The 26,734-nt window shown below is 43.6% G+C and overlaps 1 protein-coding gene across 2 annotated transcripts; it reads left to right on the forward strand.

The window, feature by feature from the left end:
* Positions 1 to 1,822: 1,822 nt before the first annotated feature.
* Positions 1,823 to 25,783, forward strand: SLC16A9 (solute carrier family 16 member 9). 2 transcript variants are annotated; one of them, XM_075025515.1, is made up of 8 exons: positions 1,823 to 1,947; positions 2,404 to 2,527; positions 10,274 to 10,333; positions 11,962 to 12,190; positions 20,203 to 20,346; positions 21,268 to 21,363; positions 23,192 to 24,100; positions 24,460 to 25,718. In XM_075025515.1, exons 4-8 carry the CDS (start codon positions 11,995 to 11,997, stop codon positions 24,636 to 24,638), a joined length of 1,524 nt encoding a protein of 507 aa, XP_074881616.1. In that variant the 5' UTR covers positions 1,823 to 1,947; positions 2,404 to 2,527; positions 10,274 to 10,333; positions 11,962 to 11,994; the 3' UTR covers positions 24,639 to 25,718. The 2 variants fall into 2 exon arrangements, with proteins under 2 accessions (XP_074881616.1, XP_074881615.1); XM_075025514.1 differs by lacking the exons at positions 1,823 to 1,947; positions 2,404 to 2,527 and adding an exon at positions 4,910 to 4,971 and having other exon boundaries at positions 11,962 to 12,205; positions 24,460 to 25,783.
* Positions 25,784 to 26,734: the final 951 nt, after the last annotated feature.

The raw sequence follows: 26,734 nt of genomic DNA on the forward strand, positions 1-26,734 counted from the left end.
CCCTAGTGTAGCCATGTTGGCTGTTACCAATCACCTCCTTATTTTCCATGTGCCTTGGCATAGTTTCCAGGAGGTTCTGTTCCATGATCTTACTGGGCACAGAGGTGAGACTGACTGGCCTGTAGTTCCCCAGGTCTTCCTTTCTTCCCTTTTTAAAAATGGGGGTTATGTTTCCCCTTTCCCAGTCAGTGGGAACTTCCCTGGACTGCCATGACTTCTCAAACATGATGGATAGTGGCTTAGCCACTTCATCTGTCAGTTCCCTCAGGACCTGTGGATGAATCTCATCAGCTCCCTTAAATAGCCTTAAATTATTGTGATTTTTCCTTAATGTTCTAATACATGAAATATCATTATTTAACAAACCCAAATAGTTCCTTTATCAGCTTAAAGAATGCAAATATATGTGGCAGGTTCAGAAGATTACAATATGTAAAAATTGTCATAGTTCCCTAGTTTGTTACAACAAACTTTCGCTAAGCAAGTTTACTTCTGAAATCTTAAAAAAACATTCCTTGCAACTACATTAGTTGATTGTGTTGCATACAAAGAGTATTTAAGTAAGAAGCAAGATAAAATTACTTTTCTTGGATAACTTTTTCCTGTAATCGTTCCATGTCCTCATTACCTATATGGGTAGTGTGAGAACAAAAAAAAACCTTTTCAGTCATGTAAAAGTACAAAAAGAGATTCTAGATTGTAATTTTTCAACCTAAATGACTGCTACATTTCTTTTGTTACAAGTTTTGCTGAAGGTTTGCATGTGATGTTTATTTTGCACATACATATAGATTTGAAGACTAACATAGAAACGTGGTTTACAGATCAGCATTTGGAAGTTAGACTGGTGATACAGATCATCTGAACAGTTACTTCAGCTCTTGCCCATGTTACGGGACCTCTGCAGAAGACGGTGGAGTGGACACATTGCATTGCGTGTTGGCAGTGACAGACAGACGGGGTAGGAGAAGGCAGTTCTGCCGCTAGATCTGCATCTCCCCAAACAGAATAGGCTAAGTTCCCTGTCAGCATAGCCATGATGACACCAGGGGGTTTTGCAGTACTTTACTGGCATCTCAGGGGAAATCTGTGTTCTTTGCAGCTAAAGCGATCTATTCCCTTTCACACAAATCTGAGGGAAGGTATAGTGACCCTGCCTGATGTGGTCAGACAGCATTTGACAAGCCTCATTCTTTCTGCCTCTCACATGAAGGGTTAAATTATAACTACTGAATTATTGCCTTTTAAGGCTGCTGAAGCCAAATGAGTGTCCTTTAGACTCTGTAAGTGTACAGATACTTAATACATCTGCTTAAATTAAACTCTAGTCAAACTACTGATTGCTTTCCTCACCTTTTTTCCCTTTAAATCATTAATGGACATTTTCCGCAAGCAAGTTAACAAAATGCCTAAGACGACAATGAACTTCAGACATATTAGCTTGGCCCTTTCATTCCAGAGTCTCTCCTCCTATGCAGATTGTTTAAAGACTGCAAATGCATAAAAGGATGCTTCCCAATCTGGACCACAGGTTACAGGACAGTAGTTAATGGAATGTTTAGAAGTGTTTTGAGATTTTCCTCCATTGCAGATTATGTACCTTCTTTTTAAAAAAAACGAAACCAAACAACGAAATGAAAACAAAAACCCAACCAACTAAATAAAAACCCCAAGCATATCCCCCCCCCCTTTTACTCAGGGTGATAATTCGGTTTTGGTCAGTTCTGGGTTGTTCAGCACACCAGCTGTGATCCTTGCAGGGAAGGACCCCTTCCAGGATGGCTGTATGAATACCCTCTTAATTTCTTCTCTGTACCCTCAGGAGCTGCTGCTGCTGCTGCTGCACTGTCTGCAGAGTAGGGAACATTTCTAGATCATCTGTATGCTGAGACAGCTACTAGTGGCTTAGAACTACACATCCTGCAACCGTGACTTACCGAAAATAAGGTAATTTAACTAGGTGCTGCTCTCATCCCTGGCCACGCTACCTCTGTACCTTTATCCTTTGGATTCTTAAAGCCCAGAGGCTGGGGGAGGGAGGGGTTTATAGGCATTATTCAGTGTTTTACTTCATTTTCTATTTTAAAGTGAGGATTTAAGAACTCTTCTAGTGATGGGTGGGACAAAAGTGTGTTTACAAAAGGTGCGGCTATGGCACCATTATAATGCACTTGCCTTTGAAGGCCCTGTAGGAAGGGTTTCTGAAGTGAATAAAGGAGAAGATTAATCAGTGATTTGAAATCTAAGCCAAATGGTAGTTAGTTGCCAAAGTACCATAGGCCAAGTCAGCAGAAACCTACAGCTGGAGGGGGCTGCGTTGCTTCTTACGAAACCAAGGACAAAGAAGACATGGAGGAGGGACTCTTTCCTCGAGCCTTTTGTTTCTGTGGCTTGTTTTCACAGGTCTGTCTCTTGCCAGCAAGGTTGCCCTCTCAATATTACGGTATGCACTTGACTGGTGTATTCATGTGAAAAGTGGAGTTAATTAAAAGCGGAGGACTTGTCATCAGGAGGGTATCCAGAGAAGGTAAAGAAAAGCAATTAGGATCAATATGTATTAATTTAAAGTGCATTTTTATTCTCAAGTTGGGTTTCTTCTTCAGGTCCAAAGCTGCCTGTGATCTAAAGTTGGTTTGCATCTGACTAGGACCACTTCCTCTGCATAAAGATCCAGAGTATTTCAATGTACACTGCAACCGATACGCCTTTACTCTTCTGAGTGTTCCTGTACAGATGAACCATTATGAACTCCAAGCTTCTTATATGCAGTAGCCTAATGACTACTTGTGAATACACAAATATTCTTCTTCACTGTTTTTTCCGATGCTCATAACCAATTTTCCTAGAGTGAAATGTCCTGTGGTTAATTTTAGCCCAAAACACTGGTTTTTGAGCTTCTGTAGAATTCAAAAAGCAAAACATATCAAGCACTGTAATGGGAACTGGAGCCTTACATGCACTTGTATGCAAAAAAGTTTTGTCATATTTATTAGTTTTGTACTGAAGTGTAGGAAACAGCACATCTCGAACGGTTGTTTCAGAATTGTGATTTTCCAGCCATCTCTTGCATGGCTATGGAAAGCTTTCAGTTAACCTTTCGATTTCAGCCTGTGTCCTGGAGCCCAAGAAATGATCAAAGTAAACAGAGGCTGTTCACTATCTGGGCAGCTGTCTTCAGTCAGTTGTTTCAGCAACCCAGTGCACTTGTGTTCCCAAAATGCTCTGCGCTCCCAAAGAAATCTCTGCAAATGCCAAGCTAGCCTTGCCTTTCCTAATATCTAAAGCAGCATCTCTTGATGGAGTTTAAGGCTACTCACTGCTTTTAGTCATCTAATGTATATGCAGAACAATTCATTCCTTTTACTTTGTGGTAACTTCTTACAGTTCTTGAAGAATGTTATGATGTTTCCCCTCTGCCTTCTCTCTAGGTTAAAAGCCATTTATTTCAGTTCTCCTCCCTGGACCACTTGCTAGAGCTCTGATAGTTCCTGTCCTCTCTTTTTTTCTGCCCACTTCCCACCCCTCCTTCAGTTGGCTGCCCTTTTTGACATGAGGTATCCAAAATTGGACCATATGCCAGCTGAGGCCTTGTCACTTCAGAGATGTCTTAGAAGTGAGCCTTGAGTTTGTATCATTCTTCTCTCAGTCCTTCGAAGAGCAAGTATTAGTTTTAATATTTACCTGAACACCGTAAGGTGGATCTAGGTACTTTAAAAGATACTTGAAGTTCAGGAACCTTTGTACATATTGCACGAAGGAGTAAATCTGGATGGCGGGTCTGAAAGGGGAGTTGTGCTGTACACGTAGCAACTGCACAGGCTGTAAACATCCGAGATGGCTGCAGAATTTCAGCTCTAGGACTATTTCAGCTCTCAGCATTTCACTCAACGCTGGGGCTGTTTGTATTTCCACCTGCAGTTTGTGCGGGTACCTGAGCTGCCCGAATTGGGTAGAGCGAGCGGCAGCGCTGTCCCGCTGAGCACGCAGCCGTGGGTAGAACCCGATCCTCACCGAGTATTCCATCAGCTTCTGCAACAGAGTTTGCAGGCTGGGGGGTGAAAGTTGCAGGTGGCCGGACTTGCGTGAGTCGACAGCTCCCTCGTCGTATGTCTAACCGCGCTGTGCAGGCTGACCTGGGCTCGGGCTCTAACGCGATCTGCCTCCAAAGGCAGCGGCTACGCTGATCCAGAAGTGAGCCGGCTCTTACCTGAGCCAGCGGGCTGGGCTGGGCTGGCAGCGCCGTGCCGTACGCTGCCTGCATCGCTGTTCGCGGTGCAAGTTTGCGGCCTTCGGGCAACGATGCTGGCGGGGAGCCGGCGCCCATCCCCGTCCTGCAGCGGTTCCGCCGCCTGCGGTACCCGAGCAGGTTCAAAGCGGCTGCGGTCTGCCTGCGGGGCTGCGGTCCCGCTCCCGCCTCCCGGGCTTCGGCGTGGGCACGCCGCTAGAAGGAGCGGGGGATGGCGGCGGCGGCGGTGGTGGGGGTTATCGTGCCTTGGAGCCCGGCCCTCACCGAGGCCCGTGGGGCTGGCGGGGCCGGGGGCAGCGGCAGGCTGCGCGGGGAACGAGGGCGGCTCCCGCCCCGGCTCCGCTGCGGCCGCCCGCTGTCCGCCTCCCCGCGGCGAGAGCGGGGCGGAGGGAGGCGGCGAGGCCGGGGTCTGCCGGCGGAGCAGGAGCAGGAGGGCAGGGGGCCGCGGTGGAGGTGAGGCCGGCAGGGGAGCGGCCGCCCCACGCCTGCCGGGGCAGCCCTCCCCGCGCCCCGGGGCTGCGGGCGGCGGCGGTGGCGGCCCCCGGCGGCTCCTCCCCCCGCCCGAGTTACAACCGGTTCGTGCCGGCACCGGCCGCGGCCGCGGCCACGCCCCGCCCCGCCGCGCCGGGGATGCGGGGCTGCCCCGGCTCGCCGGGAGCGGCTCCGGCCCCCCCCCCACAACCCCCCTCCCCAGGGCCGCCCGCTGCTGCCGGCGCGGGGCGCAGGTAACGGCGACGGCGCCGGCGCCGCCTCGGGGGGGGGGGACCCGGGTTTCGGCCGCGCCGTGGGGAGCCGCGGGCCGGCCGCGTGGGGCGCCGCCGGGCTGCGGGTGAGGGGAGCGAGGGGGCCGGGACGGCGGGAGCCGCGGGGGGCGGCCGGGCGGGTCCCGTCCCGTCGTGTCCCGTGTCCCCCGTCCCCGGGGCCGCTGCTGCCGCCGCCACCCGGGTCGGCCCGGCCCGGCTCTCCGGCGGGAGGCCTCGCGGGGGTGTCCCGGCCCCGCGTGTCGGTGCGGGGCCAGGCCGGTGGCCCTGAGGGGCCTCTGCGATGCCCGGGCTTCGGGGAAAGGAGCCGGCTCGGGACCTGCCGTCACCCCCGGGTGCCCGCCGGGATGCCCGCGTCCCTTACGGTGCCCACCGGGGTCCGCCTCGGTGTGGGCTGCGGCTACCTCCCCGCGTCCCTCGCGGGTCCCTGTTGGCATCTAGCGGGCACCCAGCGGCGTCGTGGCGGCGGGCGCAGGCTCACGGCAGCAGGCGCCCATCGGCATCGGTGCGTGCCGGTTGCGGGCGCCCGTCGGCATCTCGGAGGCCGCGGCTGCCCGGGAGCGGGACGGCGTGGCGCAACCCCGTCTCGCCGCGTGCGCGGCGTCGGGCTGGCGAGGGCAACCTTCGGTCACCCGTCCGTCGGTGGCGCGCAGCCGAGCGCTTCCCGTCGAAGCGGGTCTGGAGGTGGAAGGCGTCAATGTGTAACGCGGTCCTAACGCGGAGCGGGGGTGTGGGCTGGCCCCCGAGGGCGTGGGGAGAGGCGAGGCGAGCCGGGCCAGGGGCTATAAGAGCCCATCCGTCCCCACGGAGGACCTGGCCGAGGGGCGCGGAGCGGCGGGGAGAGAGCGGACGCCACGGGGAGCCCTCGCGGGTTGTGATGCGTAAGGCGGCGCGTAGCGCGCTCTCATTTCGCAGAGGAGTTCTCCTCCGGTAAATCGAGTTGGCTGGTGGTTTGTAGCAGTGCTGGCTTACATCCCTCTGCGTGGATGCGTGCTAGTGTCTGACAGCCAGTTATACTTGCGGGGTGGGGGGTGGGGGGGGTGTCCATCCCCTCTGGGGCAGTGAGGCTCTGGAAACAGGTAGGACTGGTTCTGCTGAGCTGACAGATCCGTACAAAGCTGGCTGATTTACGTGCTGCCTCGGTTGATGCTTCTTTATGTGAACTTACTTTGCGTGGTGGAAAAACGTTATTATGTCGTCACTAAGTTTTGTTCTGGTATTTTGTTTAAAACTCCGCTCTTCTTCCCTGGTCAGGCAGAAACGGAAGGAAATATTGACTGACGTTGATGAGCATCTTGCATAACTTACAGAAGGGAAAGTAGAGGAGCACAAGAAATAGGTAGACCTGAGAACTGAGGGGGAAATAATATACATTCAGCGTGAAAGAACTTAAAGACAAGTATTTAAATGTGGGGAGGTACTATAGTGAGAACGTTAGTTAAAGTCTGATGTCACCGAAGTACAGATGTGTCTTTTTCAGTGCATTTAATACAGTGCTTAAACTGTAATGTCAGTACACATGCACGTGTTTGGATACATTGAGTACGTTAAAAACAACTGTAATGCATCACTGCCACTCTAACGCTCTAGGTGTTACTTGCAAGCTAAGGGTAGCAGAAACTTGAGATGAGAACTGCAAGAACCTTGCCTGCAAAATAAACAACAGTTTACGTGAAATTGGCTGGTACCGTCTTAATTTGTATCAGTGCCTTGCAAAACTGGAATAGCTGAGTGTTAATCACACAGCGATTCTGCTGACATCGGCTTTCTTGGCAGCCATGTGCTGCTCGCAGAAAGCAGCATACTTAACCAGACTCCGTTTGCACAAATAACAAACTGGAAACAGTCATATTGCTACTGTCTTTCTCAAGATTCCCTTTGCCACAAATTAATAGAAGTTTCTGTGCTGAGGGCTAACGTTTCGGTCGTACTCGTGTTCTTTAGACCAATTCTTTTTTTTTGTGCTTCTCTGTTATCTTTAAACCAAATCTTAAGGTTTATAGAAAAAGAGCTCAATATTGTGATAAAGCTGCTCAGATAAAAGAAAATCGTTGCAGCCAGACACCTCTCTCTTTCCACATTAAAACTGTTGTTGTTCATTTTGTTCTCTAGGGTTTCTTTTTGTTGTTGTTGGTAAGGGCTTTCATCAAGCAGCTCTCTTCCTCTGATTCTTATTCGCAGTGAGTACAACTCACTGAAAAGCTTTTTCTGACCAAACTTCAAGTTACTGTTGAATTCTTTATGCTTCATTTCTCCGTTTCAGTATTTTTTCATGTAACTAAGTTTCCTGGAGTCTGAAACAGCATACTTGGGTTTTGTGAGCAGTAAGGTTTGTGAAATGGTTCCCACCTGAATCTTAAACCCATGGTTGTTTGTCTGTTTCCAGGCTCACACAAGTCTTCCTGGTTGGTTCCAAGAGAAAACAAAACTATTGAGCGCTCTCTCCTGTTTGGGCTTCTGCTTCTTTATTTTTGATGATCATGTTTTTCTGTACAGTCTGTGTCTTCCTTCTCCACAGACAGAAAATAGTAAAAGGCACTTTGGATCCTTTCCAAATCGATGCACAGATTCGATGCCTGTGCAGGCAGTGTTGGGAGTAGCAAAGGTTTAGTTCCTACTGCTCTTGTCAGGGCTACTAAGCTTTTATACTACAACTTGTCATTTTCAGGGAAGCATTAAATAACATACCATTAAAAGGGGTATTGGTATCCACGGTCCCAGCAGCAGCTTGGTTGACTGGGACATCTTTAACTACGTATCGTTGCAGAGGGCTCTGGGGAATGGGCTCCTTGCACAGAGCTCTCGACTCACGTGCTCTCTTCAGGAGGACTTTGTGCCTTCAGGGAAGTTAGAAAATGTGCCTTATTTTAGGGAATAGGCACACAGCAGTGTGACGTGAAGGAGCAACCTGCAAGAAAGGGAAGGAAAAGCTAGGTCGTGTTGGCTCTTAAAAACAAACTCTGGGTCTTCATAGATCTGTTTTCACTTTGAGGATGATTTCTGGGGGGAAAAATGATGGTGGTTTTCACTTTTTCCTTGACAATTGCAGGCTGTAAATGGCTTGAAGTGTTTTAGGAAATAGAGATGTTTTTGCTACCTAAAATTCTGTTGTTTAGCTAAAAGATGCAAAAGAGATCTGTGGTGTAGAATAGGAGACGTCAGGACGTAGAAGGTTAGCTCTTTTGCTGCTATAAATCGGGAGCAGTTGGTTAAAGTCAATAAAGCTGTGCAGACTTGCAGCAGATGAAGAACTGATCCAGAGGTTTTTTTTAGTCTTTCTATTAGAAAAGACTACGTGACCTAAGACTATGAAAACTTTTTCCCTCTCCTGCCCTGCCCTCCCTTGCTCCCCATCAAATGTTTAGAATAGCAGAACTGAACTCAAGAGTTGTCTCTGTGCCAAATTTTAGGGCATCGATATAGTGGAAATCAATATCACTGCTAAAACATGTTTGTTTTCTAAAGATTACTTTTTAAACAAATATGAGTTGGGATTATTCACTATTTCCATTATTTTAGTGGTTTTCTGAAAAATTCCTTGCTTTGTCTCAGTGGAAGTGTCTTTTCTTGAAGCTGTTACTTATTTCCACCATTTTTACTCCAGTCAGGGACAAAACAAGCCAAGTGATACTTATTTAATGGGAGGGAGAGATGCATATGTTCAGCCCTTTTGGTGACTGCATACAAACAGTTTAAATATTTTGTGAAGAAATACAGGGATCCCCTTTCATATAAAGGTTATTGTTGTAGGAAAGTACCTATAAGCAGCTTTTTAATGCTTTGATACCTTACGGTATGGCATGATTTCTGTCTGTCCCAGCTGTCACCCTTGCATCTCATGTAATCATAGAATCATTTAGGTTGGAAAAGACCTTCAAGATCATCGAGTCCAACCATCCTCCATGCCCACTAAACCATGTTCTGGAGTGCCTTGTCTACCTGCTTTTTGAATACCTCCAGGGATGGTGACTCAACCACTTCCCTGGGCAGCCCATTCCAATGTTTGACAACTCTCTCAGTAAAAAAATTTTTCCTAATATCTAACCTAAATCTCCCTTGCCACAGCTTGAGGCCATTTCCTCTCGTCCCATCTCCAGCCACCTGACAGAAGAGACCAGCACCCACCTCACTACAACCCCCCTTCAGGTAGTTGTAGAGAGCGATAAGGTCTCCCCTCAGCCTCCTCTTCTCCAGACTGAACAGCCCCAGCTCCCTCAGCCGCTCCTCACAGGACTTGTGCTCCAGGCCCTTCACCAACTTGGTTGCCCTTCTCTGGACACGCTCCAGCACCTCCGTGTCTTTCCTGTAGTGAGGGGCCCAAAACTGAACACAGCACTCGAGGTGCGGCCTCACCAGTGCCCAGTACAGGGGAACAACCACCTCCCTGCTCCTGCTGGCCACACTATTTCTGACAGAGGCCAGGATGCCGTTGGCCACCTTGGCCACCTGGGCCCACTGCTGGCTCATATTCAGCCGCTGTCAACCAGCACCCCCAGGTCTTTCTCTGCCGGGCAGCTTTCCAGCCACTCTTCCCCAAGCCTGTAGCACTGCATGGGGTTGCTGTGACCCAAGTGCAGGACCCGGCACTTGGCCTTGTTAAGCTTCATACAATTGGCCTCGTCCCATCGATCCAGCCTGTCCAGATCTCTTTGTAGAGCCTCCCTACTCTCAAGCAGATCAACCCTGCCTCCCAAATTGGTGTCGTCTGCAAACTTGCTGAGGGTGCACTCGATCCCCTCATCCAAATCACTGACCAGACATTTGAGGAAATGAATTAGAGCTTACATTTTTAACTGAAATATATAACTTTGTAGCATTTGTAACTGGAAATATTGTATCTTGAAGGACTGTCAGTATGTTAAAACTGTAAATCACTGACCAGACATTTGAGGAAATAAATTAGAGCTTACATTTTTAACTGAAATATATAACTTTGTAGCATTTGTAACTGGAAATATTGTATCTTGAAGGACTGTCAGTATGTTAAAACTGTAAATCACTCCTAAAGGACCTAGAATGTCAAAGTTTATTTTACATTAGTAGACAATGTTTTTGTTATTCTGGAGCTCAAGGCTGCTGTCAGCTGTTAATTAATTGAGAGGGGACCAGTATTTCTCCACTGAGATAAGTTGATTACTTCTGAAGTTCCTTTGAAAAGATATTAAAAAGAAGAAATTTAATGGGAAGACACCAGTTTTTCAGAGTTGTGCTCCCTGTTGCAGTGATACTTCAGCTGAAAACTTGCTTTGCTGCTCTTCTTCTCCAGGTAGAGTCGCCACGTGAAGTTACATTTCTAGGAAGCTGAAGGACTTTTTTGTCATCATCTGTAAGTATCTACCCTCAAAGTAACATTTCAGTGCGTCTGTAAACTAGAACTGGCCTTTTTCGTGTCTCTGTAGTAATTATTCCTGAAAATCTTATGCTGTAGCTTTTTTTGTAAATTTTCCATGCAAATTCTTAAAAATTGCCTAAGCAAAGAGTACAAGGAGCTTGAATAGAAGTTCTGTTATTGTCTACTTGTTTACACCATTGCTTTCATACAGCAGTAATTTTTTTTCCATGTCCTCTGGGTTGTAAGTCAAAAAGGCAGTGCGATGTGTTTATTCTTCTGCTTTGCCTCTTGGGGGTCTCCCAGAGCAGAACTGTTACTGCAGCAGTCTTAATGCATAAGCTGCAGTGTGAAGATGGTCCTTGAGAATATTTCATGAAGAAAACAGGGTAAGAACTTATCTGTTTCTATCTTACAGGGTAAAGGAAATAAAGTTGTTGAGAATCACATGTCTGATTAGTGACAGAGCCAGGAACAGAACATGGGTTTTGTGATCATGACTTCAGCAGATTGCTCCCTGTAGAGAGGGAGGGCAGGTTAGTTGTGTGCACAGGGACTTACAACATCATTGGAGTCATCAAAACTCCAAAGCAATTTAGCCTGGAAAACATCCAAATTCTTTGCTAGATTTTAGAGGTATCGATCCCTACATTCACAAACTAGTCTTGAGAAGGTGTGAGGACAGCAAGTAATTTAAAGCCATAGATGCATAGGTGATGGATCTTGCCATGCAAAGGAGTAAGGTGGTACTTATGGAGTCCAAGAAGCGATTGCCAGTTTGGGGAAGGGTGATCTGTGCAAACTGCGCAGAGGGCAGACACTGTAACAGGTTATAGGAGATTTTTGTGTGCCTGTTTAATACTGTCGTGTCTTGGCATACAAGCCACACCTGTACACGGTTTTAGAACTCACTTCACTTACTAATACGTAGAAAGTGATTTTTGGATGCATCGCTCTGCTACACGTCACCTTGTTGACAGAGTACTGAACTGTTACTATTTCCAGAATGTCAGTCTTCCTCTAGGCCTGCCCCTCCCAGAGTACGCTATCTAGTGGCAAACACCTTGCTATAAACTGCAAGGCACCATGCTAAGATTACAACTAATTAGAGATTTGGTTTGGTTTTTGGTTGGGTTTTTGGTGGTTTTTTGTTGGTTTTTTTTTTTTTACCTTGAACTAATATTTTTATATTTGTGATTTCTTTTAAATCCTAAATTATTTATTGGGATTGTTTTATACTTGTAGCTTTTCTTGTCCTTCAAGCCTATATGCTTCACTCAGGATATTCAAGCAGGTGGCCATGCAGTTCTGTCATTGAACTGTGGCAGATACTAATGCCTGAGGTCTTCACAAAGACTGTTTAACACTCGGAAAATGAAACGTTCCCCCTTTCTGTAATACAGTGGTGATGTATGTATCACTTATTAATACTTTGTGTACTGTTCCTGTGTTATGCAAAAGAGGTAAAAGTACCAAATGGTAACTAATTTTCATTGCCTGTAAGTTGTGTTGCATATATTGCTTGAAGGTTGGTTGAATTCTTTTTGGACGTGTACTTCTCTGTACAGCTCACTTGTGAGTGACCTAGGTTTGCTAATACATTTCTAATGCTTTTGTTTACACAGGTTCCACCTGTACATCTGCACTCATCTGACAAGATGGTATTTCGGAAACCACCAGATGGTGGCTGGGGCTGGGTGATTGTTGTCGTTTCCTTCTTTACTCAGTTCTTGTGTTACGGATCACCGCTGGCTGTGGGAGTCTTGTATTTAGAATGGTTGGATGCTTTTGGAGAAGGGAAAGGCAAGACTGCTTGGGTTGGATCACTAGCAAATGGAATCGGATTGCTTGCCAGTAAGTGTAGAAACGGTACCTATCTAAAATTGAAATATTTCTTTGTAATAGATGCTTTAATCTGTGTGTGCTTTCAGAATTGTTTTAAAGACAGCTGCAAATGATAGAATGAAGATGCTGCATTTTTGTTTTAGGTCAGGACAGGTGAGAAGATTACATTTATAGTTCCACTATACATAAACCAAAGCAATACAAGGGTAAAACAGCAATAAAAATATTACCCTTAGAAAATTCAAAATTATTGTATTTGAATAAAATAGAAAAAACAAACTCTGGGAAACTGAATGATAATTTTATTGATGGGATTTTTTTTTTTAAATGAGGCTTTAAGACTAACATTTGCATTAGTATCTTTCAAATCAGAGTGAACAGTCTGAAATGCTTCAAGTGCTTTAAGAAAAAAAAAGTCAATTAATAAACCAGTTACTAATTTTTTCAGCTCTAGAAGTAAACCCACCAGTTAGGGTGGGTGAGGGCTCTTTTCTACTATTTGTTTGAGAAAAAAATCCCTTTGAAGCCTGGAAAGTTATGGATAACAGTGGCATTAAATAAAACAACTTTACTGGAAGCTTTTCTTTAGTAAGACATTGTCACTTGAAGAGTAACAGCAGGGTTTTAGGGAAATAAAACACCACCTTGAAAGTCCACAGGTCCATACTGTTGTTTTAATATTGAGCATGGGTATTGTACCTGGTAATATCACTAACTTCTGCTTTTCAAAGATTCACCATGGGAACTACTATTTTTTTGCTGAATCTGGAAAAACTTGTCTGTCAGCAAAGCAATTGCTATGGGAAAAGCAATTATGTAGCTTAATGGACAAAATGCAGCTCAGGATTCTGAGGAAATCTCCTTGAAAGAAAGTTGATGTTCAAAGAGCAACACAGAGCTGAATAGAGACCACTGGTTTGTTTGATGCTGTAACTGGCCAAAACTGGTGTCACGCTGGTGTTAGGGTTTTATATCTCTAGGCAGAATAAAAATGGGCAAAGGCAGGTGGATCACTGACCACAAGAAGATTCTATTCAGTCCCAGGGTAAGTGGGCAAAGGACTGTAGACTGTTCTTCCATCATACTTCTTTATTCTCCTGTTTTAAGGGCATTAACTCCTGTTATTAATGGATCAAGAACTAAATAAACTTGGGTGAGAGAATGAAGCAGGGAGGGGAAGAAGGATAAACAAGATAGCTACTGAAGAAAAACTAGGCAGAAGGGGATTGCAAGAGAAGGGGTGAAGAAAACCCCTTTCCCTGGAGACCAGAAGTCTCTGGCTCATGCCTCTGACAAAAGCCTTAGCCCCCTTTCTTGTATGTCAACACCATGCTAGTTTCCAGATTTCTTAGTGCCCTCTGTCTTGCCACTGTGAGCAGTTGTCAGTAGTGTGCTTTGGAGCAAATAGAAACTTCTGTGACTGAATAATACAAATAAAGGCTGCTATTGTGATTGATTTTGGTATGAATGATTAAATTACTTGAAATTTTGAGAGGTTAGGAGGAATGTTGTCTGTCAGTATACTTTTATTCTTTTAGTTTGGGATTTGGAAGCTTAATAATCATTCCTGTTTTTAATGCCTTAAAAGAAAAGTACAGTGAGGGCTTTTTAATTGCATTGATGTTATCAGAGTTGACTGAAAACAAAATATATGTTCCCTGCTTTACCTGAAATGGAAGATCCCACTGTCTTATCAAGCTGGGATCCGACCTTAATGATAACTCTACTTAAAGTAAACTTGTTGAAGGACACTTAAGTATTGTAAACTCTACCTAAAACTAGAATGCTCTTGACAAGGTACAGTTTTTCATGCAGTTTTCATAGCAGGCCTTTTTCAGACCCAGTCACCAGTGTAAAGAATATATGTGTTTTCAATGCAAAACCATCGATACAACACATTGCAAAGTTAGGCCCTTGTCATGAATATAGGAAAAGAGAACTTGCTCCTGTTCTTATTTCTACTATTGCAGGTTCCAGTATTATAGGCCAGGTGGAACCATTGTGTGTTGAAGCCTATGTTAAGTAGATGATCAGGCTAATTGAATTTTTCTAGATTAGCATGTTTTCATGTATGTGAAAAGATACTATCTGTAACTTAGTAACTTAACAATCTCCCCAAGCAAGCTGATTTCAGCAGCAATATTGCATGTGTTGAATGCTGGTACAGGAAAGCTTTACGGCAAAGCCTTCTGGTAGTCCCCTTGCCTTTTACTGTTCCTACCTTGACTCTTCTAGTATTTGTTGTTCTTTCCTTTCTCCATCTTTATTTCAGTTTCCAGTCTCTGATCTAGTTATCCAAAATCATATTTTCAAGGACTGGTACTCTTAAAGCAATCCATGTTGGATGCAGAAAATACTGTAATTCTCATTTGATTTAGAATGTGCTTGTTTAGTGCATTCTCCCTCTCTTATAAGTTTTCTCAGTAGTTAATTCCCTCCCTAAAAGTATGAAAGCTTATGATACAAGTTGCTTAGTTTTAGTGTTCAGCTGATCTTTAAGTGGTATATTTTGAAGTGCCCCAGATTTAGTGTGGTATATGTCTAGAGACTGCAGTCAAATTACTTCTAAATTTTCTTTTAAGCCTGTACCTTGATACAGTCTTCTTGCCATTGACACAAGAGACTTCCACTCTCTTAATTAAGGTTCTTCTGGAGAGCCATTAAGACTCTTCTGTGAGCCCTCTCCAACTTAACATCACCTTTCTGAAGCTGTAGATACCAGACTGGAAAAAGAATGGCAGTTATGGTAGGTTTGCACCTATATACAGGAAATAAGTTAGTGTCCATTTTCCTAAGGAAGACTTTTCTCATTGATAGCACTGGAAATCACATTAGCTAGCTTCTGTAACAGTGGAAGGTATGTCCAGTGACTTTGCTATATTAGTGCTGTAATTTCACCAAAAAGAAGAAAATGTCCTCATATGTGTGCCAGCTAGCACAGAAAAAGGTTCTGTGTGTCTTCTCCCCTTCCCTCTGTACATGTAGTCTTAATTATTTTTTGAATTAGCTGATGCTGGTGAGTCCTTTCGCATTTGCTGTATTGGTGTCCTTTCCACAATGTTTACTTCTATCTTGTGTGAGAGCTAAACTTAGACTCGAGACATAGAAACCCAGTACAGCACCTTGTTTATTGAGATGAATTTCCTAGCCGCCTGGTGTTCGATTTCTCTCCTCGTGCTTGCAGCACAAACAGCATTGCTAAGGCCAGTGTTCACCCCTGAGCTGGACTGTTCAGCTCATCAGCTGGAAAATGGAATGGGACAGGGACCCGGTTGATCTCTTCCTTGCAGGATGACTTGAGTTACACCTTTCTGTGATGTGACCTTACAGTGTATTGGAAGAAATGTGCCTGAAACAGTGAAAGAAAAGCATCAGTGCTATTGTACAGGGCAGTGGTGAGACCTCCTCTATAATATTAGGTAGACGCAGCACATGGCCCCATGGATGATGTAGGGCTTGTTGCACAGGAAGAAGTTGAAAGAGCTTAGCATGTTTCCCCTACTAAAACAGGCCAGAAGAGGGTATTTATTACATTGTTGAAGGTCATGTGTTTCTCCTGCACCAAGTGTTCTTAATTTTACATCCATTTGGAGCCTGAAATTAAATTTGATCCATGTTACACTTGTTAAAAGCAAAACAGACAAAGACCTTGGAGCCTGTAATTGGCACCACAGCTGTTTGTAGTAAGAGTTGAATTCACAGTATTTGGCATAGCAGGAGACACCAGCAACGTGTCTCCCATTCCCACTCCACTTTATTAATGGAGAAAGAACAAAGGGAAGATTCTTCCTTGAAAGGCATGTCTTGATAAATTAATGAGGTGTTTCTGCTGGTCTGAGGCATTCAGTGTTAAATGTTTAAAGAGCTTAATTTTGTGTTTTCAAGCAATATTTTTACAACCCTATAAAAACCTTTGATGCATCTACAAGTTTTTGGACAAAAACCTTGCACATAGATAACACCCCCTGTAAATTATGGCAGCTTTACATAGTGTGTGGGGAGGGGAGAGGGTCTCCCTAAGATTCGTCCGAAGAGGAGCCCAGTTCATTTAATAACTTTACCAGAAAGGAGCAGTCTTTTCAACCAGTTGGGAGTGGGTTGCTGTCCAGCGTAAAAAGGCTTTTTCTGATCTGTATTCTTATCCAAAGTACAAACATTTGGAGAATATTATATTTATTATGACCAGGTTTTAGCAATGCATTTGATAGGCAAAAAATATTCTTGTGTTCTGTCCAGTGGATTTTACGTACAGTCCATGAGCATTGCTTCTACTCTACAGTTTCAACAGGTTCGGGCAGATACCAACAAGTAAGGTGAGACAGATTAATGCAGGCGATAAGAAAACTAACTCAGTTGTCCAGTATTGTTTGTTTAGCAAAAGGTTTTATCTGTGTATGAGGTGAAGGAGGGAGGACCCTCGAAATGAGCGAGTGGAGGAAGGGTTTGTTAGTTTGCAGAATTTTTCGCTTTGTGTGAGAAGATTGAGGAAGAGAGTGTTAGTTCTTGATGTCCGTCAAACAAAACAACTTTGTACTTGTCAGGAGCTCAGAAGATTGTGGTAGTTACAAAGTTCCTGTGTGAGCAGCAGATGGCTTGTTTTCACATCTCAGGATGGACTCACTCACAGCTGGGTCTCACTGAGTGCGAAGTCTTTTATTCAATAAAATCTTAATGAAAATATCAATGTACAAACGATTCCTCCTAGGAGTTCTTCCTCTTTGGTCTCTCTGCATGAAGATCTACTGTGAGAGCCCACCTTCTCTCTGCTGCTTCTTCCCATTTTGTCTAGGGATCTTCTTGACTGCTCCCCTGCAGAGCCTGATAATTGTATTACTGACTGCTGAGCCTTGACAGGTCATGTGCAGAAGAGCGGTGGCTGTCCTTGTGCTGGCTTCTAAGTCTTTCTTCCTAGAATCAGGTGTCATTCCTATAAACTGGGCTGGTATCTTTTTCTTGAAAGAGTTTGGTCTAATTTTAGGATACATCATTTGGAAGGAAAAAAGCCCCAGGGATTTTATCTGTAAAAGAGGTACATATTTATCAATGTCTTCAAATGTTATTCTAATAACAGTGCTAACCCCTGGAGTTGCTTGGCAAACTGAACAAAATGCTGGCTTAAAAGCCATTTTCCATGCTTACTATTGAGGATTGCCACTGGGTTTTATTTTTATGTTGTTCACGTTACAGTGAGAAATACATTATCAGTAGAAGGATCTTTCTGAAAGAGAGTCAGCTAATGAAAACCCTTATGCTGCCTGAAGAGCTGTTTCCTATGTGGCTGTACATAGACTCCTACATTCTTTAGAATGTCCACTTTGAACAAAATCCACAGGGCAGGAGTTCACAGAGCAAGTCTCAGTCCCACTCTGGGAAAGTTGGATGTTTGTCTAGAATTAACTGCCTTGAACCCATTGTGCTTGAATTACTTGTAGAGAATAACATGTTTGTGTACAGTGAACTCCTGTGCAAATACCATGGTAATAACCAAAGGTACTGTGCCTGGTGGAAAAAAAATGCCAGCTCTTTGGGAAACAGAGAAAGAGAAGGAATGCGAGGAGGCAGGGAAAAGAACAAAGATGGTGGCTGTCATGGGGGTTTTCTTTTGTGACTTTTATTTTCTAGCGGTATGATGAGGGGAGTGTGAAAGGAGGGCCTAGGGTGAAGGGGAAGATGGAGCTGTTTTTCTTCTCATCCTGGAGACCTATAATAACTATTTTAATACTTGTACTGGCACTCCTTCTTATAAACAGGGCCATTGCTGAGCTGCCAGATCGCTTGCTGTGTGAGATGACACGTTAATACTGAGCTTATTGGAGCAGGTTCTTCAGTTTTGTGCAGGTTGTTTTCCATGTCAGAGCAAAAAGATCTCTTTGTACTTTCTGTTCTCCTTTGGGATTATTTTTTGTACATGGGAGAAGCTGGAAAAGCATCTTCTTGGACCCTGTCAGAGGTGCTTTTGATGGTGTTCCAGAGGAGAGTGTCCTTGTCAGATTATGAAGACATGTTTTTCAGCCCTGTGTCTCCCTTGTTCTGGCTTGGGGTCAGAGGGTCCAGCTTCACCTCAGATCCTCTAGTAGCCATCAGTGCAGTCTGTACCAGTACCACCACCCCAGGCTGGACAGAGACCTGAAAGTAGCTGTGTTGAAATATAGAGAGGAGGTCGAAGGGGAATACTGTTTGTTTTAGCACGGTAGTGGGTTAGAAATAAAGAACAGAAAGAGTGCAAATTCCTCTGCTTAATTGAATTATGTTATCACTACCTAATGTTCTTTTTAGTGTAGCAGAATTTTTTATGTAATACAGATTCAATCCTTTGTTTATTCTTAAATCCTGTGGTTTTAGGAAACATACCAATCTTAATTTGCCAGTTCTAGTAATTAATTCTAAGAATCAGCAACAATCTAACACTCTCAGCTTTTGTTCTCAGCAAGTTACTCTGCCCAAGTTATTCTGGCTGGCTTTCATTCCCACAGCGTGCTGACTCTTGAGAGGCAGCAAGTGCTTGCATCTTCCTTTTTCATCATTTGCAAAATCCAAATAAACCCTACTTCCCCAGAAGATTTTTCTCAATTCTTCTTTGTCTCTTTGCCTGGATAAGCCCCAATTCAGACTTGCTTCCCTTTATGTTCCTTAGGCAGATAGCTCTTACCTAGGGCAAAAGTTCTGACCTGCCTTGCCTTTGAGGATCGTTTCACCTGCTAACAAATCTGTGCTCCTGCCTGCCAGAACTGCTTGTCCCATGGCTGGTAACCACACGAAAACCTTGCCTACATTCCCAGCTGCTGGCTCCTGTCTGCAAACCTAGGCAAGCACCGTCCTCAGCTCCGACTGTTGTTCACCTCATATCACCTCTCTGGGCTCACCTCCCATCTGCTGGGAATCTCAGTTATGCGTGAGTCAGGGAGGACCAACCTTAACAAATGGCAGACTCCGAAGTTACTGCTTTTGCAGTTGTATCGGCCATGGAGTGTTTTGTATCACTGTGAATGAGATACAAAGGGGGGGGGGGGGGGTCGGTTTTTAAATAATGTCATTCATATGTGTATCTGACTTCTAATCTCAGAGTTGCTGAGTTTAGGATCTTGGGGCCAGTATATAAGTCTATGTATGAATGTTTGGAACTGCAGGGTTTCAGATTGTTTCAGATTGTCTTTTGCAAGCCAAGTCCCTTGCTGGTTGCTTATTTATGCAGGGCACCAAGCTTGCATGCTACTTCAGACTAAAAGGTGTATTCCAGGTCACACAACTGAAAATAAGTGCTTGTTCTACAACTTCTGTGAAAGAGGAACTGGCTGAGTAGAGGCAGCCTGCACTTTGTTCTTGTTTTGAAGAACTAACCAACCAAGAAATATTGGGGGGGGTGAAGAGAGGGAGAAACCTCTCCTGAACTTCATGGAAGTTGCTCTGGACATTCTTATTAAATGCTTTTATTTTCCATAGTTTTACAGTAGAAACCAAGATAGGTAGTAAACAGTTATTTGGTAAAATACTGACTAGCAGGTATTTAATTCCCTAGAAATCAGGGAAGTGTAGTGTTTGTCTTTATCTGGTATATCAGCAGATATTTCCTCTATGTAAGCACCAGGTGGCATTCTTACCATGATTATGATCAGAAGTTACTATTTTCCATTTCAGTTTTATATATCTCATCTTACATTAAGGTGAATACCGATAACTGTCTTTCTGAAACACCGTTTCTGGTCTCTGTCAAAAAATACTCTATATGTATCATCCTATGTTTAAAGAAGGTTTTGCTTGCTCTCTTCCTCTCAGCCCTGGTACCACTTTGTGGTCTAGATGTCAGCTTCTCCTTGAGCAAAAACCTTGCAAGCCTGATCTTGTATGTTTTTGTAACTGACTCTTTTAAAGAATCCTGTAAAAATTAGTACTCCGAATTGTTGTTTAATATAATTATATATTTAAATAATTATTGTAAGAAACATTTCCATAGACTGGTATTTTTTAGAAATTCTTCCTAGTGCTGATATTTACTAGGAATGTTTTTCCTGCTTTTCCTCTAGGTCCTGTCTGCAGTGTATGTGTATCATCTTTCGGAGCAAGACCAGTAGCAATCTTCAGTGGCTTTATGGTGGCCGGGGGCCTCATGATGAGCAGTTTTGCACCTAACATATACTTTCTATATATTTCATATGGGATTGTTGTTGGTAAGATACACCTTCCTTTCATACAGAGACTTAATTTTTATTATTTTGAGTCTTGGCTTATGAATCTGAAATGGGAAACTGATTCACAGTGGCAGTGGTAGTCTGGGACTTGATTTATCAAGGAATACTTTACTGTGGGGCAGGGAGGGGTGTTGCACAGGCACGCCGTTACCATGTAAGATAAAAGCAATGTGTATGTTCATCCGGGTTTGAAAACGGCTTGTCCTCCATTGACGTGATTCTTAGAGATGGAGAAGCTGAGGTTTTACCTAAGGGGTGGAATCAAGCAGGTCTTCTGCAGGTGTGAAGTGCCCATCTTAAAGGAATAACATCTCTTCTGGAATTTTGTCACGTACTCATTCTAATTTGATAAATAAGGGATCATTAGGGAGTGATGATGTTCTCCACATAACTGGATTGAACCTAAAATGCTGTGCTAGAGGCAGGAAAGTGCTGTTCCTCTTAGCAGGTGGTCACCTGCCCTTCTGTGCTGCAGAGGGCTGCTGTGGGTGGTTTATCAAATTAACTGTGTCAGGAATCCAGGCACCTTGCAGGGACCCAGCAGCATGCTGCCTCGGGCACAGTGCCGTGCGGATGCAGCTCTGCTTTTTTCTGGGACTGGCCCCTGGGCTGAAAGCCATGTAACCCTTCCACGTAGCATGGAGCCTGAGCTGGTGAACTCCTCAAACCCAGCCTGATCCACACGGGCTGTGCAGCCAGGGATGGCCAGGGGAGAGGGAGGTGGGACAGCGCAGGCAGCCTCATGGCCCTGTCAGTGTGAGGCCAGCGTGGCTGGTGCTGAGCCAGAGTTAAAAGGTACCTCTGTGCCCAGGGTACACTACTGTATTATCTGGGAAATAAAAAGGGGCATTCATTTCCCAGAGTATGTTGCACGCGTTATTTTTAACTCTTTTTCTTGAGGGCTTGGATGTGGTCTTTTGTATACCGCAACAGTTACCATCACTTGCCACTATTTTGACAAACGCAGAGGCCTTGCACTTGGTCTGATTTCAACAGGTATGGCTTTTAATTGTCATTCTTTCTAACTTTTAAAATCTGATACAGCTACCATTACCCTGGCAATAAAACCCAGGAGATTATATTTTTCTCAGTTACTTCCTGAAGTCCCTTTTAAGTCAAAACATCAGTAGCAATGAACAGATAAAATCAGGCTTCATGTGAAATAGTAACTACACTTGCAGGTGTATGGTATGGATTATCCATATAGATGAGAAAAGGATATTCACTAAAATGGAGGCAGACTCATGAGTAGCTTGGGCTGTATGCCATGGGTAATAAGAGGGGAAACTTTCCCTAGAGCTGTCTTCTCCCTCTTCTTTCTTACACAAGATCAGAGGTGAGAAAGAGATTGGAGAAGCAGGATATACATGCTGGATCACCATATCCTCACATTAGCTGTACCTTTAAAGGAGTAGTTGAAGTTTGGGCTTAGATTTTTAATATTTTTTCCTTTCCAATCTAAAAGTAGACTAAATTCTGAAATCTTCCAAAAGCTCATCCCAGCTTTTTGTCCATGTATATTAAAAGGATCCTAGAAAAAATGAACCTCCGGATAATACAAGGAAAATTCTTTGAAGGATGCTGAGCAGTCTTTCTCATCCTCTCTCTGGGTCTTTAGGTTGTGGGATGTTGTCTTTTACACCAAGAGGAACTGCTAAATTAATGGACCAAGTAGGAACTGTTAAAGGTGGCTGTTGTCCCATGCCTTGCTTTCTGTGTTTTATGGAGCATCTCCTCTGATCTGTTTTCTCAAGTAGCTGTTAGTGAGGAGAGGCCTGGTCAGTACAGTCAGTGTTGTGAGATATTAATGCGAGATCCACACCAGTCGAATAAAGGGGAAATTCTGCCAAAATGCTCCTTGGAATAATTTTCAGTGGCTTTTGTTGGGGTTCCAGGTAGTTTGCCTTAAGGCCTGATCTTATTGAGCCCTGGTTAATTTTAGTACCTGGAAAACAAAACAAGTCTGAATTTTGTATTTTTTTTCCTGTGTTTAGCACTAAAGTCTATAAATGGCTTTAATATAACCTAGAGACAGTCTTCAGCAAATCATTTTAATTTAAAGTTTGTCTTTAAATTGACTTGAAAAAACAATGCTCTGTATTTGTGAGTGGACATCCATTGATTACAATGGATCTATGCTTACTTCAACGAGAGCTTTTTCTTTAAATTGGTGGGATTGCATAACGTGCTTGTGTTCATAGTAATTGCTTACTCCTCTGTGTTTTCTTGTAAATATCCAAATTTCTCAAATGCATGTTTGGCCCTGCAGAGCTTCAGAAATGCCTTTGGAGTAAACTCACACCATGTGAGCCCCCCTCGTTAAACACCAAGCAGTCAAGGGCTGTTTCTAGGAGGGCTCTTGGTGAACCCCTGGTCTGTTCCTGCCTTAGAGGAGGAAGGTGGCAGCGGGGAGGAGAAAGGGGAAAATGTTGGTGTGTGAAATTGTAACTGTGCTAACTCAAAATGGTACCTGAAGGGATACATGTATGTAAGTGCATGGCAGAAGGATGGCTTAATAGTTCCTTGATATTTTTCATCAGATATAGTATTGATCCTACTGGTTTCTAAAGTGTCTGCTAGTGTTAATCATCATAAACTGTTCAGATATTTTGAAAGGCTTTTTATTTTGTGGATACTCAATAAAGAAGCTGTAACTTCAAGAGGGATGATAACTTGTCAGTTCATTAGACTAGGGAGAGAGGAGCACAAATGACTTACCACTGCTGTGATGGTATATTTGTAGCTGCTGAAATGTAGAAGTTTGTTAGTGTTGAAGAGTGTTCTCAGTTCTTCAGTTTAAACTGATCTCATTTTTCTTTTATAGGCTCAAGCGTTGGACTCTTTATATACGCAGCATTGCAGAGAGAGCTTATTGATCTATATGGACTGGATGGTTGTCTGCTAATAGTTGGCGCACTGTCTCTAAATATATTAGCATGTGGTAGCCTAATGAGACCATTGGAGTCATCTTATTCCCCTCCACCAGAAAAAACATGTGTAGACAAAGTCCCAGATCAATATTTTGTTTATCATGAAAAAGAAAAGACTGTTGAAGAAAATATAAGCATCCTTGAAAAAGGCTATGTTGATGAAAAATGTGCAAACAATATGCCTGATTACAAACAGGATAGCATTTTAAATAAGAATGTATTAAGCTCAATAAATGTAAATGAGAAAGACACTTATAAAAAGAAAGTTGTAGAACAGACAAACTTCTGCAAGCAACTCGCCAAAAGGAAGTGGCAGCTCTATTTGAACTACTGGGAGGAAACCATGGTTCTTTTTAAGAACAAAGTATTTGCAGCTCTCTTTGTTGCCATCTTGCTCTTTGATATTGGTGTGTTTCCTCCTTCTCTGCTCATGGAAGACGTAGCAAGAAGTGCAAACATTAATGAAGATGACTATCGTATGCCCCTTATTTCCATTATAGGCATTATGACTGCTGTTGGCAAACTTACTTTAGGAACACTGGCAGATTTTGAGTGGGTTAACACTTTATATCTATACGTAACTACCTTACTAATGACAGGAGTGGCCTTGTTTGCAATTCCATTTGCCAAAAGTTACCTTACATTAGCGATGCTTTCTGGGATTTTGGGTTTTCTGACTGGGAACTGGTCGATTTTTCCATATGTAACAACAAAGACTGTGGGAATTGAGAAACTGACTCATGCATATGGGATATTGATGTTCTTTGCTGGACTTGGAAATAGCCTCGGACCACCAATTGTAGGTAAGGTCAAGGTAGATACTATAAAATGAACATGAGCTTGTCAGGACCAGACAGAATTAATTAGCATGCAAGTAGTTCTAGTTGGTCCTAATAACAATGGAAAGATGAAATCAAAATCTTCAACACAAATTAAAGCCTGTTTTGCTTGAGCTTGCCAAGCTGATTGTGTTCTGGGTTTGGCTCTGATGGAAAGCACGTTTCATGTCCAAGTGGTCAAACTGCATTTTAGATTTGGCCCCTTTTTTTTGGTGGGGTTTTTTGTTTGTTTGTTTGGGGTTTTTTATGATGTTTTTCTAATTTACAGTGCTGTGTTACATTTAACTCCTCACTGATGCACTTTCTCTTATTTTCACTCTCAGGTTGGTTTTACGACTGGACGCAGGAGTATGACACTGCATTCTATTTCAGTGGCTTTTGTGTCTTACTGGGTGGATTTCTTCTGCTGTTGGCAGCATTACCCTGCTGGAATGCCTGTACCAATCAGAGTTCAAAGCTGCCTCCAAATACTTACTCCTACAAAGTTGCATCTAGTGCTTAGGTGACAACTGGAAAACACTTTGTGCTTTTTTATATTATATAGCAAAGTATTCTAGTAATTTTCCACTTATTTATGAAGCCCCAAAATCCTCTTCCACTAGAAAAATTCCATTATTGCTTGTTGTTCAGTTCCTTTTTCTTCTTTTATTTCTTTTTTATTTTATTTTTAAGAACAGTCTTATTTTGTCTACTATGCACTGTGTTTTCAGCCTTTGTCTACTGTAATTTCCTTTTACCCTGTAAGGGGTATGTTCTGCTGTATTATCAGCTGTACTTTTTTTTTTTTTTTAAGGGGGGGTGATGTGGAGGGGTGGAAATTTTGAAGCAAAAATGAAGACCTGTTCTTTATAGGAGAAGACTGGCATTTCTGTCACCTTTTATAGGTCTCTGAGTTGCACAATCAGACTTTACGAAACAAAAATTTGCCTTATGAGAATGTAATACCGTGGCAAGGTGCTTATAACATTGTGCTTAGATTAACTTTTTGTCTTTTTAAAGTTTCTCCAATTTACAATGAAGTGCCAACTAGGGGAGGGAGAAGAGGGGGAGCAAAACCAACCTTGTGTTGCATAGCTGAAGTGAACTTTATGATGAAAGTAAAGATTCTTACTACCACTGCAACTAAGAACTATGTTTATAAATATTGCACTTTTTGTGATGTCTGTTTATAAAACTGTTGAACCAAAACTTTTTAAACCAAGGAATAAATATGATTGTTGAAACCATGAAAAGAAATGCTGACTTGGTTATGCAAGTTCGTAATCTTTAGGTCGAAATTGGAGATGTGCTCACAGAAGCCCACAGGTGAGTGTTCCTAGGCAAGTCACCACAGTCTGGCAGTAATGGGGGCACCTCTTGTTGCACAACTACAGTTTAGTAGGTTGAACCTGCTGTAGAGAGCTTAGCAGTAGAGCTTTCAACAAGATCGACCTGATGAGAAAAGGAGAAATATGACAGCAGTGTCATCTTTGCTGTCATTTTTGGAATGGGCATAGCAAGGAGAAAAGATAGTAACAGGGAGCAAGAAAAAACATGGTAGAGGGATAACAAAAGAGGTACGGGGGAAGCTGAGGTGCGAAGAGTTGCAACATTTCAATACCAAACAGGCCAATGAAGCGAGAGCCCCTGAAACCCACTGCCGGGATACTCTCTAGCTGCAGGCTAGCTCTGTGTGTGTTGGCTTTTTGCTTTTGTTTAACCCAAGGCACAAGGCTGGCATGACGGGGGGGATTGCTTTCTGAGGTTGAAATCTTTCCTGAGCTGGCCAGGTGCTACAGTGAAGGCAGGATGACTCAGCTAGCGCTGCACTGCCCTGCGTGCCCTGTGCAACAGCTTTTGCTTCCATAGCTGCTCCCGTGCCAAAGATGTGGCTGGTTGCTCCTGCGCAGGGGACGCAGAAATCTCCTATCCACCTGTGGCATGTGTTGCATGCTTTGGCTTCTTGCTGTGGGTTTAAAGTTGAGTGGAGCATGTTGGGAAGCCTTGGGTGAAGTAGGAGTTCTTAGACCTGAGATACATCCTGTATGGTTGCCTGGAAATGCCCAAGTATTTCTCAGCAGTACTATGTGCCTCAAAGGTCTGCTGTGATTCTGGCTCATAAATAATCCTTAAGGTAAAAAGCAGGTATATAATGAGCAACCTTTATTGTCAAGTTGCTGTGCACAGAGTTACCGTGTTTGCACACCTCATTAAGCAAGAGCGATGTACCCTCTAAGTGGGGCAGACATAAGTACAAGTGATGTTCCCTCTTCCGGTCCTAGGTAGGGAAATCCAGCTTGGCTTCAGACAGTTTTTGCTGACTGTCTGGGATTCACTTATGTAAGTTTTATTAAAACTTGACAAAAATAAAGATGCAGGCAGTTAGATTGTATTTATATTTTTTTCCTCCATTTGTCAGCTGGGTGTAACTACTGTGTGGGTTTTTTCCTGGATTGCTTATTCAATGCATGTGGAAAAAATATTGAGTATTCAGTATAGGCTAAATGCAACTCCAGTTCCAAATTGGAGCCCTGGGTATCTGATGTGGATTTGCACCCGTTTTATGTGCTGTATGGCAGTCGTAGTTAGATTTCACCGCACGCATATAAAAGTAGTACC

The sequence above is a fragment of the Buteo buteo genome, chromosome 4, assembly GCF_964188355.1.
Source record: "Buteo buteo chromosome 4, bButBut1.hap1.1, whole genome shotgun sequence".
Classification (NCBI taxonomy): domain Eukaryota; kingdom Metazoa; phylum Chordata; class Aves; order Accipitriformes; family Accipitridae; genus Buteo; species Buteo buteo.